General features: G+C 42.7%; 1 protein-coding gene across 1 annotated transcript in view; it reads left to right on the top strand.

Annotated features, from left to right (window-relative positions):
* Positions 1-5,198: 5,198 nt before the first annotated feature.
* The window catches only part of LOC124174426 (low density lipoprotein receptor adapter protein 1-B-like), a 49,731-nt gene continuing 38,833 nt past the window's right edge, over positions 5,199-16,096 (top strand). Inside the window, exon 1 of the mRNA XM_046553580.1 lies at positions 5,199-5,570. Within this exon, the coding sequence (XP_046409536.1) occupies positions 5,528-5,570 (43 nt within the window). The 5' untranslated portion in view covers positions 5,199-5,527. The remainder of the gene's footprint in view (positions 5,571-16,096) is intronic.

Consider the following 16,096-nt stretch of genomic DNA (forward strand, 5'->3'; position numbering starts at 1 on the left):
CATACATAAAGCTCTAAATATAGAAATGATAAGTTTTGAGGATAAAATAGATTCACAGATGTCAAGAGAAATTTCACACAGTAAACATCGGTTGAAAACTAATTAGCGAATTACATCATCTGACGGAATTATATTCAGATTAATTATAAAGTGACTTTAGAATCGTACGCGCTCGTTAAATTAACGCTTAATTTCAGTTTCAGTCGACAAGAAAATAATCATTGTAAAATTAATGAGCATATTTGAAAAAAAAATATATTCCTAATCCAGAGTTATAATATTTATAATTTACACTCGGACGCGTATTATTATATATACGTCGTCGTGGAATAGTAAATATTTATTATTTCGTTACGCGCACCATTCCAAAAACAATATGGAAACAGCAACAAGGTGGATGATATATTCCTTTGACCTTTGCCGACAAAGTTTTCGCGTAACAACGATTAAACTCGACGAAATCTTAAGACACGGCTATAATTTCACGGAGAAAATAATTCCAGACCAACGGTTCTACGTGGATAATTTGCCTCTTTTTGGTACCCAACAAAGTGTGACACTTCCGTAGAAACGACGATACAGGGAAAACGGATGAGGCAAAGAAACAACTTTCGTACCCCGAGTAATACGAAGAACCCGAAATCCTTCGGGATTTAGATTATTAGAAATAAAACCAGCGGACCGGAAATCAATTTGGAACTCGTCCTCAATGCCCAGAGATATATCTGATCTGTTATTACATTTCGAATCCGTCGATCATCCTTCGATTTTTATACATATATATATATATATTAAAGAATGTATACACACTTGCACAAGTTTTACAGAGGTTATTATCCAGCCGATCAAATTCTCCTTAGATTGCGGTAACTTCCATGTAACTATTTGATCGTAAAGGAGGTCGTGTTCGCGGTACGTAATCTCCTGAAATGGCAATGACACTGTGCATGATATGGAAAAAAAGTTTACCTTGGGGGTTGAAAAAATTCAGTAATCGTTGCTTTGAGTGAAAAATCTCAATTCCTGTCGGCTCGGCGAAGCGAAAACTGCAAGATTCACACCAATCCTTGATGCGATGTGAACTGAAACGGATAAATAAAAAATTCGGATACAAGGGCCGAGGGTCCTGGCCCAAGGATCAGGGGAACGGGGCGCTTGTGAGAAAGGAAATTGGAAAAACTCACTTGCGATATCCGCGGAATCTCAGCGATTCAGGGCCACGTCGTACCTACGTCTCGTCTCAGTGGAAACTTTATAAGTGCGAGCACTTTTGTTACGCGAAATGGTTTCCTCGTTTTTTGTACTGTTATTGCCATAGAAATCAAACATATGTAGGATTATTTCTGTTTCCACCCGATAAAGATCGCCATAAAGCGATTGTTTCACGCTTGAGAAAGTTAGTCTCGCATCCATCGATCTTTCGGTGTACTTTTTTTTCTTCAACGTTACATATTATCCGAAAGAAATTGAATTTCTATTAAATTTTATCGAATGTGAAAATTCTTTTCTGATTTTCGCACGATCATGATACATTATTACATCTCCAAACTTCTATTCGACTGTAAATTTTCAGCTCCGATAGTCGAAAATCTGCTTCACGGTGAATTACAGATAAATTTGCGAATGACTTTCATTGCAATGGGCAACAATTGACACTGGAACAAATACGCAACGGACATAAATTTTTCGTGTAATACGTTCAACCCTGTCGTCAATACGTTACGATAAATAACCAAACGCGAATTCGCTAAACAGTATACCTTTATTTACCTGCACGCGAAGATCATATCAGGTATACCGGATGACCTGGCTGCACATTGCACACCGAAGTGGGTATGAATGCATTAAATTTTGGATTCGTAGGAATGAAAGATGTCTAGTTTCAGTAAGTCCATACCATGATGGATAACGGAGCGCAAAAAATCACCAATTCTGACACGTAAGTGGCAACGCAACGCTAAGATCTCAAATCAGTCGTTGGTGGGTACGATAAAAAACGGTTTTATCTCGCGACATTATTTCTCGTAGCAACTCCCGAGATCCAGGTGATCCAACAAGCACTTACGGCTATTCGAAATTGTGGAAAACGAATCTTGAAATGTCATATAAGAAGCACACACAGCGATGTCGGAGGTAGACGGCTGAACCACCAGACGCTGGAAGGCAATCATCCCTTGGATTTACTTCCTCGGGTAGCATTTTTCCCAACGTAATTCCACCTGATTGGCACGCGGTGCTCTGTTCCTGCTGATTTTACCTAGAAGAGCACATCCGCGCTACCTGCTACCTCGGCCTCATCCTCGCGTTCGACTTAATCGAATCAAATCCAATCAAAGATGGTCCATTGGCTCGAACTTTTCCGGCGTCTCCGCGTGATTACAATTATTGAACCTGAGCTTCGACGCAACGGCGGACTTTTATGACTTTCACTCCCGCCTTGATTTCGAGGTTTAGCAATAACGGTGAGAAATCTCCCTCATCGAAGTAGACAGAGTGCAGAATACGGCCCGTCAAAAGATTTACGATCATCGTAATCGTCGATTCAACTCGAGTAAATGGTTTTCCAAATATTGAAGTGTGTTTCGCGACTTGAGAGTTACGTTATTTAAAAAATTTCACTCCGCAGTGATCAAGCGAGTTACCATTTCTTCGGCGAGGGTTCACCACTCCATTTTGTACCTGTCAAAATTCCCTAAAGTTTGTAGTAGATGTTGGGTCGTTGAGTTCAACCTCCATTCCCGGCGTTTTGGTCGACTATACAAGGTTCTTCGCGAAACTTTTCACGTCCCGCGATGGAAACGGTTCCTGGTATACGTCCCTGCTACGAAAATATATAGCTGGGGTGCAAAGAAGGGTGGTCGAAGCCACGGAAAGTTTGCGATCCTCGAAGTCTTTCCGCGTCGTTCCGCAGGTGTTTCCAGCCGGTTTTTCGTTTTTCAAATTCGCCAGCGCGGTCCGCGCAGGAGTAGCTCCATGTCGAGTTTTCCTCCCTTTCCCTCCTCTCGCGAGCACGCGGAGTCTGCTCAACTTTAAAATTGGTCGACACCCAGGGAGTTTCAATTTCGTGCCTGCAGTTCGTCCAGACGAAGAACGGGAACGAAAACCTCGAGGACGAATGACGAGCGGCAAATCACAGCCGCAGCGGCTTTAAGCTCGCCTCGGCGAAGGGCAGGGGAGGAAAAATTTCCCGACCATATTCCGCAAGGCGAAGTAATAACGTACGCGTGTTGCACCGCAGGGTTAACTTCCGGCCCAGCCTTCACCGTCATCTGGATTCCTGCCAGCCTAGCCCGCGGTTATATTCCGCGAGTTTCTCTCCGCTGCCTAATTGAGTTTTCCCTGGAAATTATGCTCCCCGTTGAACAACAAGGATTTCAGCCGCTCGCGCTACTCGCTCTCAATGAACCCCGTGATAGTTCTTGGAGAATGTAGAGGGATACCTTTCCGTTAAATCGTCGAAGGAGGCGCGGCTGCGACGTTTGGTATGCCAGCTGGATGCGTATAGAGACGAGGAATTTTTTAATCATTGTTTTTTGTTTGTTTATTTATTTGTTTTTTTATTTACTTATTTTTTTTTTTTTTCTTTCGTTTCCTCTTCATCGCCCACTTCCTCTTTCTCTTTCATACCTCGAACAAGGGAGTCCATCGGAATTTTATTGATCGATGTTCCTCGCCCCGTTCCAAGGAGGAGAAAAACTGTGCTCCTCTTCGCGGGGCCAAACATTTTCTTTTTACCACGATGAAGAAAAACAAGACAGAAGAAGAAGGAAAAGAAGATGGAGAATAAAAATAACTTGTCTCTAAGGGGGATGAAGCTCGTGGCACGTTCACCCCGTGGAAGAATATATATATACACCCACACGCTACTCGATGCCGGGACCATCCCTCCCCCCCCCCCCCCCCGCCCATCCTTCCCCCTCACCCACATCCTACTGAATTCCCAAGATGCGTGCAAGACATCAATCAGCCTTCAGGTAACGCGTGTGATTATATACCCTGTCATCGATGCACGGTGATGATCGGGGAGTGAAACTCGGGACGGTATAAAAAAAAAGGGTTGATGGAATATTAATAACTTTCTCGAATCGTATTTTGCGCGAATCTAGACTTTAGACAGAAACTTCGATAAGCTTGCGCACAATAACTAATTTAATTACGTCAAAGTGATGGGTGATGGATTAGTGGTGAAAAATGTAGTTTTTTATGAGAACGCTCTGTCTTTAAGTATAAAGTTTAGTTACGTAAACGCGATGGGGCATTCATTTGTTGAAATTTAAAAACCACTTGAAATTACTTGAAATCAGTCGAAATCACTCGAAATCACGTGGAATCGCTTAAAATTGCGTGAAATCGCATAAAATCGGACGTGTATTCTCTTGTTGAAATCTCAAACCACTTTGTAAAGCAGTAACCTCAGAGTCACTTGAAATCACTTGAAATCACTTGAAATTAGTTAAAATCAGTCGAAATCACATATAATCGCGTAAAATCACTTGAAATAACTTGTAATTGCTTAAAATCGCGTGAAATCCCTTCAAATCGCACAAAATCGCACGTTGAAATCTCAAACTACTTTGGAAAGCGGTCACTTCAAAGTATAGCTTGAAATAACTTGAAATCGGTCGAAATCGCTTGGAATTCATTTGAAAACACACGAAATCGCGTGAAATTGTTTTAAATCGCTTCACACTCGATCTACGAGTGAATACCTACCACCTCGCTCAAACCGTAATTCGAGTGAAGTTATGCACTGTGTCCAACATTCTAGCACGTTAGGAAGAAGGACAAAAAATAGATCAAGAATCTTGTCGGTACCTACGTTACGAGCGAGAGATAAAAAGCTTGGAGGAGATAGAAACGGAAATGGAAAGTGTGTACGATGCAAGGCGAGGCGTGAAAAAACAACGACTGGACGGCGAAGGAAATAGTTGAAAAAGGAAACGAGCGACGTTAAGAAAGTCGCTTTGAAACGTGGACTTTGGAGACGCTTGATATGCGAAACCTTGGCGGCGCCAGCGTCTGAGACTTGCGGATGCATATGAATTGAGTCGGTTGGCGAAAAGGTGCGGGGAGGGGAGGGGGGGGGGAGAGAGAGACTTAGAAGAGAGAATTATTGCGGGAGAGGGGAGACGTATCAAATAGATACGGTGGGTATACAGCGTGTCTGACGAGAAATCGACGGTGTATTTGGCTTATAGGCAACGGGCAACGCGTTGTGTCCGCACTACGTTCCGAGGTGTTGGGAAGGGAAGAGAACGATTTGTCGGAAACTGGGGAGTTTCACAGGGAGCGCGGGATCCGAACGTAAAGAGATCGCGCCCGATGCGGGGATCCACAGTTGTCGTCGAACCTCGATCGTCGCGTTATCTCGCCTCCCGTCGTTTACGATCTATTCGATCCGAGTACCCCGAGTTGTCGGAATACACGCAATCGAGACAAGTCTCGGTATCTGCCGGAGCGCAAAACGATATTGGTCTGAAACCTAGGAAAGGAGCCTTCGAACAGCCATCGGAATACAGAAGAGGAAATGCCGTTCTTCAAGAAACTGCGAAGGTTCTCCAAGCACAAGAGTGAGTTTTCAAAATTATCCTTTTTTTTTTTTATTTTTTTTTATAAATGTGTGTCTAGTACTAGGCGATTTTTTAGTGAATATCTTATGTTACGAAAAACAAGTGAAATTCTTTTCTGTGATTGAAGCGGAAATTGTGTTGAGGCTAATTTGCGTCCGCGTATATACTTCACGTGTGAAAATAAAGATTCAGACCAAATTTCAACCCTTTTGAAGCATTATTGACGCGGATTTAGTACAAAACGCTCGTAAATATGGGATAATTGAAAATGTTGTTACCGTGAACGTACTTTTCTTTCAAAGTATACGAGTCGCAAAAATGCATCAACTTTGAACGACCCGTTATCATCAAAATACCGATTAACAAAGCTCTCCTGCGGAAAATACGAGCGCCTAGAAAAATAATCGAAGAAAGAGCAGATCCGTCTTCGTTGAGGTTTTTATTCCGTATTTCGGAGATATGGGTAAACACCGAACGAAAACGTACGAAAATATTTCCAATCGTCGGATTCTCAAATGCTCGTTACCGGGTTCTGAGTTATCCGGGGTTTTTCCAGATCATGGCAAACAAACAAAGTTTTTCTCCCCTAATCAAACGGTGGTAAATGATTAACGAACGACGAAAGCGGGTGAAACGAAGCGGCGTTCTCTGTCGCAAACCTGAAATGTATATACGACGCTGCCGCAGGAGTTTTGACACCGTGTTACGCCTGCTTTTTCTCGGACAGCTTCTTCCCGGCAATATCGCCGCCTGCCAACCCCCGTCTGTCAGTTTCTAACGGAGCTAAGTAATAGCGGTAATACCATACCTTGTACTCTCCTCCAGGCGCTCTCGTTTCTCTGAAATCTCGTCGTATTATCTTCAGCCTCCTTGACAACCTATTGCAACACAGCCTCGTGTTTTGCTGACATTCGGGTAAAGTCGATGGCTCGTTGTGGTTGAGAGTCTGATAAAAAAATTGCTTCACATTTATCAGCTTCAGACGTCACGGATCTCGTTTGTTTTTTTTTTTTTCTTCGTTATTATCCCAATGTCACGGGTGCGACCTCAACCGAAGACGTCGATATTCTGCGTCATTATTTCATTTGAAAAATGTTCCTACAAATAAACTCGATACTTGAATTTTCACACAAACGATCCACGTATGCAGACAAGTGCTGAAAGTGCGGATGAACAAAGCCACCCATTCATGTGAATGAATGCGCAGTCATTACGATTACAAAGTTCAAACACGTGTACGATGAATGTAATTTCTTGAGGGCTATTACTATATTAATACCTGTTATAACCGTTGTTATTTTACTCGGGATGACGGAGAGCGCCAAAGTTGGCTTGGAAACCTGACAAGACGCGCTAACGTATATCGATCGTGTTAAGAATCGATGAACAGGTACGCACATCCTGTCGAAGAGAACCCTCAAAATAAACGCAAGCTCTCGAGGATCAGTATCGATTCTCGCTTGGCGGAAAGTATACTCAATTTTAGTAGAAACCAGAAAAAGAAATATTGCTTCGAAACAAGTATCATCAAACATTCCATTTCGCAAAGCAAATCCAGAATGAATATTCAACCCCGCAGAATTTTTTCAACGCTATGAAAAAAAATTTGCTTCTAATTCAAATAAAGCATTCAGTCTTCCGTTGAAATACTTACGTGATACGCATAATTTTCTCACCCTTGTGTTTCAAAATTCAAATACCTAAACTTATTCGGAATCACAATACCAAAAACAGACCCTATGTCGTGTGACATTCATTGTTGAGCCTAACAAAGATGTACGAATTCCACAAAGATGTTAAACGGTGTTGGCACTTTCCCGATTAATTTTCCACGCAATATTTCACTCACATAACGCTATGGCGTGATTTGCAACCGCAACAATCACACATTCCCGAGTAAGGTGGTTATTATACGGATTGGCCAACTTATCCATGTCCTTTCACTGTTCCATATCTTTCCAGTTTTTAGTTATACGTTTCCGACTATTCTATCGCGATCATGCACGCTTGTAGGAATTCTGTTTATCTCTCTATTGCCAAGAGTTCCAAAGCCAATTGCTGATGCGATTTGGCACCGATTTTCATCACCCTCGATCCGTTGCTGTACACAACACACGTGTACGCATATATATGGTATATGCATGTATATACAACACAAATTCAAGCTGTAGTAATTTTCTGCACGTGGTCATTCCGAATAATGCCATGACCATCCTCTCAACACTCCGGTTTTCCTACATAGCTGAGGCTTATGAAACGCGATAAGTCTCCCTTTAATTAGTCGCGGATTCCATCGATCAATTAACCTGCGTATGGCGTCTAATTTTGAGACCCAAGCTGCGATGCTCTGCAAAGTTTCATTCGCGTATCGTTTGATCGCAAGTTCCTAGAATGACAATAAGCAACTTGTACGTCTTGTTTAGACGTTCTTCAAGTGATTCAAAATGAATTTCCATGTTGAAACTTAACTTTGTCAACCAATGAAGCTAATAGAAAATGCGAGCAAAAGAATTAATGCCTGAAATTCCGGATCTCAAGATCTGTTTCAACCTTGAATATATGTCCTCGAACCACGTGTCTATGTCCTTGGGATTCTTTGTCCATGGGTTTTAAACCCGACGCACATCGACTGCGTCCTGCTGGAGTTCGACGCGAACAAGGGATAACAATTTAGCGGTTGTGCACTTTTAGACGTTCATAGGATGGGGGATGAAATTAATTGAAATTCCCGTAGGATAGATTAATGGCCTCTGCGTGGTTGCGAAGCGGTATTTTACTCGAAATGGAGCTCGGCTGAACATCGTTTTATACCCCTCGTCGTTTTCTACTCGTTCATTTTTCTCCTCTACAGGTTACATTTACCTACGCATGCCTGTTACGGTCAGCATCGTAATTGTACGACGAAGTATATGGAATACGCCCACATCGTTGTTGCTTTCCGACTTGATCCGTTGAGAGGAAAAGTGTGTCGAAGTTGAATAAATTATATGTATATTTGTTCGAACAAACGCGGCTAGTGAATTATCTCCATGCACTGAATTTCACTTTTGCGTACATTGAGAAAAATTTCATTTGTTACAGTAACTAGAAAAATTCAGTGAAACATGTATCGTTAAAAAAACTGTTTCAATATTTTTGGAATTACGAAAAACGAGATACACGTAACTATTTTGCGCTATTGTCGATTCTCTTTGAGTAATTGCAACGCGAGATCAGTTTGTGAGGTTTGCTCTACTTTTTTAGTTAAGTAAAGCTTTAACATCAATTTATTGTCGAACAAGCATTAAACTTTCGCAACAGTTAAAAGAAAATATAGTAACAGTGATCGTAATGAGAAAGAATAGTAACGGATACTAGACTTTCCGGTAACAGCTAGAAAACTAGTTTGCATTTTGTACCTAGAACTATATTTTTCGATTGTGGTAGAAAATTAAAATAGTTAATGACCGAACGGTAACCGGAAATCAAAATTTCTCTCAGTATAGAAATATGAATATTTTTCATTTTAACTCACTAAAAACTACCTTCTATAAAGTGAATTATTCCAAATGTATCGATCCGACTACTCATAGACAAGAAAAATGAGCAAAGTTGAAGAAAATCCTAACTCGGATGTTGGAAAAAGGTCATTAAATTTTGTTAATACCGCCTCGTCATGGGGAGATATTAAGACCCGATTAATCGAAGATAAAGACGATTTCGGCGGTCGATAATTAACGCGATTCATCCGTCAGACGTCGAGCGTCCTCGACTCAGTGGACCGTGTTCCAGACAGTGATTACGGTGTAGTTACGCTCGTCCTTGAATGCCGTGATTTTCAAACACAGAGGCAATCACAGTTTCGTGTAATTGCGAACTGAATCAAACTTTCAGCGACAAAAGCATACGCAGTCGTGAATTTCTACGACGTAAATCCCATTATCTTCCAATGATAAATGTTTATGCGAATCTTCGATCCGACGAACAAACACGTGAATTTATTATCTCCGAAGTTAAACACGACCACTGAATATGAACCGAGAAGAATATGGACCACTCAACATTCGCACTTTTCTCTCGCATTCGTGGCGAATAAAAAGCCCAGTCAAAGTGGCGCAGAGGCACGTACGTGTGTGCTCTGCAGGGTAATATGTAAATTTCATGCCGCGAATTCGAAACTCTCTTTTTATCTTCCGCGGCATAACAGGCGTCACCCACGTTTTCACTTCAGAGAAACGGCTATGGGGCAAAAGCAGGTAATAAATATAGGGGTGGGGGGATTGAGCCCAAATATTTCAAGGCACTCAATGCTTCTTCCGAATTCTCCGCTCCGAACACGGATGACAAGAACGAAAATGCCGGGAAAGAATTCTTATTATTTCCAGCATCACCACCGGCCGAGTTTTTCCCCATAGATATAGATATATAGATATATATATTTCCAGGCATAAAGCAGCTGTATGATATAGCTATTAACAAAAAAAAAAAGGAGACTCTTGACAGCGGGAAAAATGATGCCAGCAAGGCGTCGTGGGCGCACCGACACAAGTGCAAGTGTATAACTGTGCAATTTCCAGTGAAAAGTTTCTCCCGTAGGATATTCCGGGACTCGTTTTTTTCGATTTGCACTGTTTTCGCGCTTGCTGTACCATTCTTCTAATTCTGCTTTCCGTCGGGGATTCGCCTATCCCATTTTTCTCTCTCTTCCACTCTCTCTCTCTATCTCTCTCTCTCTCCTTCTCTTTCTCTTTCTCCGTCTCTCTATGCCTTTCTGCTAGACTGATAAGCCGGATTTAGTGGAAAGATAAAAGCCACTAAGCAAGTATCGTTAACCTTTTATCCCCCGCGTGGCTCGGATTCTCTAAGCGCCTAGAGAATTATAGAGAGACGTGTTAGCTGCTGATAAAACGGCTGCACGGTCAGTTTGCTGTAAAAAATTTCTACGAACAATGAGGGTAGATATTTCTAGCGCTGAACGAGCTTACGTAAAAATTTCTCTACGCTTCTTCAACGTTTTTACAACTTGTAATCGCATTTTCTCTTCATCTGTGTTCGATCAATTAGCAGGCACTGTTAATAGATTTTCACTACTCGCTATCGCAAGCTACGTGTCTGATTTAACAATTTTGCCGAGGTACTCGGTATCGCGGTTATAACATGCAAATGCAATTATTGACGAACATTTGTTGTACCCTATTTACAAATGTATATTTTTACCCACTCGCCCGGTAACTGTATTCAAAATTTTCTCCAGCCGACCTCCGGAAATCCTTACGATGAACAAAACAAGCCCAAAAATATCATAATTTTCAGTCATCCAGTTCCAGAACATTTTCTCAAATTCTTGATATCTCAGCTTCTGTTTTACGAATTTATTCAGATACATTTATATTACTTAGAAGGGGTGTCGTTTCATTTGTTTGCTCTCAACTTCTCCTTTCCCAATTTTCTATTCGAACTCACTAGCCGATTCATCCTTAAAACTCGAACTTAAAGCAAGAAGCGAAACTGGAAGGTAAACCCTGAGGTAATTTGTTCATGTCATTCCGCTTATATTTGTCCACATTTGGTATAATAGGCCAGAGTAAACAACAAGAATATTGGACCCCGATGTGAGCAGACAAAACCAACAATGCCGCTTGCCCTCTTTATCATTTTACAACAAACTCTTTTGCATGAAACGACCATGGGTGCAGAAATGAGCTCAAAACGTATAGCCGTTACGCAGGATCGTCTGTTTGTTTAATAACGTACCGGGTTAACTTCCGGTTTACTCGGCAAACCAAGCGACCACGCACGTTTGGGCCACGTGCGCAAACCATTTATGATCCTTGTCAGGGTGACCGAGTGGCACGAATTTCGCACTCGACATCCGACAGCCGGTTCGTTTGACATCGGGGTCAAGTTCAGGCCTCGCGGATGTCTAACGAAGGTTTTGAACCGCGTACGCGACCGCGAAAGCTTCATTTGCGGACATATTTCTACTCCGGAATGAAATTACCGACTGGCGAACGTCTCTGAAATCACTCGGCGAACCCGCATTGTCTCATTGCGGAGTACACACGTTCCATCCTTCGTTTCCTATTCTCTAATCCGAGTACGCCGAGCTCTGAGGACACCATCTGGTATCTGTCAACAGTTTGACAACGGAGTGGAAATCCACTTGGCGAAACTGTATGACGGAAGCTCGTCGCGTCGCCTCGTATATACCTGCCGCGATAAGCGTGAGAGAGGAACTGCGGAAACTTGGTTACTCGCAGATGATGGATTTCTGCTTGTCTGTGTCGACCCTAAGATGGTCCGGTATTGCTTCCAACCTTTATCAAATTTCTCTCAGTCAATTCTTACCTCGCTGCTATTATTTTGCCTCGGGCAAAAAGTCATTCTCCTCGGCTGCTGAAGGACGAATTTGGGACTTGACAATCCGTGACTCGTAAAGAAACTTCGTTCGCGTTTTTTTTTTTCTCGAAATATTTGAAACTCAAAATCGTGATGGCTTTTGCCGAACAGCTTTGTCTGCTTCGTTATCGGATCGATTGCAGGTATTAATTACTATACGTACTTGAATAGGGGGTGGGGTTTAAGTTTTGAATTTGAAAAGTTCCGAAAGCGCTTAATTCCGAATTATTTGGTGGGGCAATTTGAACCAAAGCAATCGAACTTTTAGGAAACAACAAAGTTTTGAAACGCAAGATTCCGATAACTCAAATTACGATAGGGTTAAATCCAGAAATGTAACGTTCGGATGGAGTAAAATTTCGAAAATTAAAATACACTCACGCGGAACAATTTACTCAACGAGTGGGTGTAAATAATCAGAATTACTAAGATTCCGCAAGTAAAAATATCGAAAATCTCAAATAATAAAAAAGACAAAGTGTTGTAATTGCACCAAGCCATAAAGTCACAGAAATGAAAATCTTCGATCGCTCATAATCGTCCAGGTTTGATTTTGAAATTATCTCATTTTTGCACTTTCAGAACTTTGATTTGTCGGAATTATGCACCTTCGGCATTTTATCTTTTCGAAAATTTGCCCTTTCGGAACTATGTGCGCCGGATTTCCAACCATTTGAATTCCGTACTTTAATTTTCGCCGTAAAAAAATTCGAAATTTGACGCTTTGGGAGCTTTTCAAATTCGGCATTTCACTCTCACTCCCTGAATAGGGAACAATCTATGAGCGGGTGATAAAACTGCTACAATAAACTGCAAAACTAAGTTAAAAATACTATGAACGCTCTCCGTTTACGGAAACATAACACGGATTCAATATCTTCGTTTCACCGGATGCCGCACACTGAGATGGCACGTGGCGTGTTGCATGTACAGCCAGCGTTTACGCCAGGACCAAAAAGGAGCACGAGTTGAGAGTTGAATTAAATTTGTAAGAGCGTAGCTCGTATAGATATAAGTTCGGCTAGATGCGACGCATGGCTAGAGCTCCTAGTAAAGGAGACCCGGAGCGGAGCGACTCGGGAAAAAGCTCCATTAGTAAAGAGGAAATAGAAAAGTCAAGGGGAACAGATGCTGGATGTGAGCTGCGAGTTCACCTCTTTCAAAAGTGATTTGCGATACTCTGTTGATGCAGCAATCCAAGACACGATCAACCTCAACTTGCGGACCAATTATAACGCCGGCTAGGCAACGTTTCTCATGGTGAAACTCGACCGGAGTTCTTGGTGCATACCTAAGTTATAACGAGGAGGAGGGATGGATTGTATGCGCGCTTTCTGATTCACGCCACAGTTTGCGAAGCTTGCATCAGCCGGTGCAGCCGGCTCAGTTCGATGTCATTATCTTTTCCCTAGCCATCGTTGCCCCTACCACTACTATTACTTCTTGTTCTTCTTCTTCTTCTTCTTCTTCTTCTTCTTCTTCTTCTTCTTTTACCTCCATAGACGGCCAGGCAGTCTGGCCTGGTTCGAGTTTCTCGATGCACAGATTCATCTCCAAAGCCTCACCGCGTGCGGTGTTGCATCAGTCGCCTTGCACGTCATATCAGGGCCAGTCACACGCGTCGGCGCATGCAGTTAGGAGTTCTTGAAATTCCGACCAGACATACTCGTTCCGAAGTGTCTTTCTCCGCTGCCCGGTTTTCGTCCCACTGCAAAAAAAATAGGGAAATTCAATCGATTCCTGGATCGAGTGACAGCGCGTTTCGTTGTGCTCGTTAAAAGCCTGCTTGCCGGTGAGAGTGACACGAATGATTGTCCTTGCATCTGGGGACAATCATCCACGCTCGTTAGAGAAGATTCTTATTTTTCGCGCGAGTTGAATTCTGGTGGACGTCACTCTGCAGAAAGAGCACCTTCGAACGTTTGGAAGGCAATGTAGAGACGAGGTTTCTCCGTTTTTGCAAATTACTTAAAAAGACATTGTTGACTGACTCAAAAACGCGCGTCATGAAGGCTGCTTTACCCTTTCGAGATAAAATTTGAACCACCGTCACGTCCCGGTTACCTACCCTTTCGAATTCGTCTGGCTGTATGAAGAAATATGAAAACAAACGGCACAGACGTGAAAAGCATGTGTGACATATTTTCCACCACGCAACCGCCACGGCGTTGACTCGATTCTTTTTTCTCTTTACCCACTTACTTTCGGCCCTGAGGTCGGAGAATGTAACCCACATTCTCCAGCAAACTGACGGTACTCTGAGAATCGTTAGACGAAACCGTAATTGAGGCGTTCCAACGATCGATGATTATCGAGTGTCTGCAGACTCTGTGAAACTGCTCGATAGCACTTTTGTCAATGACTGTACCTCCGTTTCGTACCACATGAAAGTGCACCGAGGTTTTGACTGATGCCCGCCAGTCACGAATTGCATCAGACAAACTACTCGGGGCCACAAAACAGTTGCATCGGTGTGTAACGGCGACCATGTGCGGCTGGACTTGACCGGACTGCATCAGACAGCTTGGCTGACCGAAGTCAGCGGCAAGTTAACGACCTGGGCCGGTTTAGCACCGCAATTTACCGCAGGTCCATCTCGGCTCTTCGGACTCTCTCTTACCCAGCCGCTAAAACTCTCTCTCGGTTGGTTTCTTGAGCTCCGTCTTGCTTTATCGCTCCTGAAACAGAGCTCGCGAATTAATCCATGTTCCCCAACGTGACCCAAAGTCGGGGGACAATTTTTCGAGGTGACGTTTTTCGCGATCCTTAACGACTCGAATCTCTGCCCGTCGTCCCGATCCCGTTGGCAAATTTTTAAATCGCACCATCTTCGAGCAATTACGTACTTCTCGAGCCAATTTCCCAATTTACCAATTTTCCAATCCCCACTTTGATGGATGGTAATTGGACGATGCTCACCAGTCAACGGACGGACTCTCACTTATCGTAGACACTTCCAAACTTCACCGACGCTTCTCGATTCAATTCAGATCCTCGAGATAATAACCCTCGTCTCTTTTCACCGGAGAACTTACTCTGTGCTCGTAATTCCGACCGCCTTTAATTATACCGGAGTGAAAAATTCCCGCCCAAATTTTATCGAGAAAAGTTCCCGAGTGAAACAAGAACCTGAAAATCGAATAATCTGGTAGTTTGCGGTTGTAAGCGACGCCAGCTGCCCGCTGAACCTTCAAACCTTTTTTCCGCCGATAGTCCCAACACTGGAAGCTTCGCTCCCTCTAAGCGATGATCGATGACCGCCCGGTGGGAGTGAAAATTAAATGTTTTTCTGCTCCGTCGTGAAAGCCGGGCAAACTTCTTGCCCTTCCAGGAGTTATGAAAAGCGCTACGCGTTCCTCTCCGGGTCTCCTCGCTCTCTCAACATCCCCCAGACTCTCCTTTCCACCAACGATGTCACAGCTGCGGTTGACATCGGATGTCAAGGTATACAGTTTCCATTATACGTGATTCGTATTCCCAAGTCTCCAGCTCTCAAGGCGCCTTGACGAGATCGCTTCATCTTCGCGATAAGGTCGAGGAAGTGATGATGATGTTTCTTACGCCGTGATACAGATCGTCCACCGCAGACATTTTCCATCGTTTTTCAATACTGTTTACCAATTTCAAGATCATTTTCATTGAATCCACTCAATGCCATTAGATTCTCGTTTCCATTGCACATCGTGTAACTCTGCGACAGGCGCTGATTTTCAATGCAATTTAAACATCCAAAATGAAAACCTGGAAATATTCCTTCTTATCAACCTATTATTTAATAAATAGATACGACCAATTTTCGGAATATATTACGTCAGACGGCCCATCTTTTTACTTCAACCATCGCCGAAGCAGGTTTGCTAAGGGACGGTTTTTTTTCTCGTAACGCGGGGTCATGGAAATGAGGCACCTGATTTGCTTCGAAGTTATGTAGATACTGACTCATCTGCGGACTACCGAATATGCATACAATAGAAATTTTTCTCTTTCTTGATCTCTTTTTTTTTCAGTCTTGAAAGATGTTCGACGAAGAGATTTTGCTCCACGAAAGTTTTGTGAAATGCTTGCAGGTACAAAGATTACAATTGTAAATGAAAAGCTGGTGCTATGACGGCGAGAAAGTAAATTTTCGAAATAGATAAATCCGTATG

The sequence above is a fragment of the Neodiprion fabricii genome, chromosome 1 (assembly GCF_021155785.1).
Source record: "Neodiprion fabricii isolate iyNeoFabr1 chromosome 1, iyNeoFabr1.1, whole genome shotgun sequence".
NCBI classification, from domain to species: domain Eukaryota; kingdom Metazoa; phylum Arthropoda; class Insecta; order Hymenoptera; family Diprionidae; genus Neodiprion; species Neodiprion fabricii.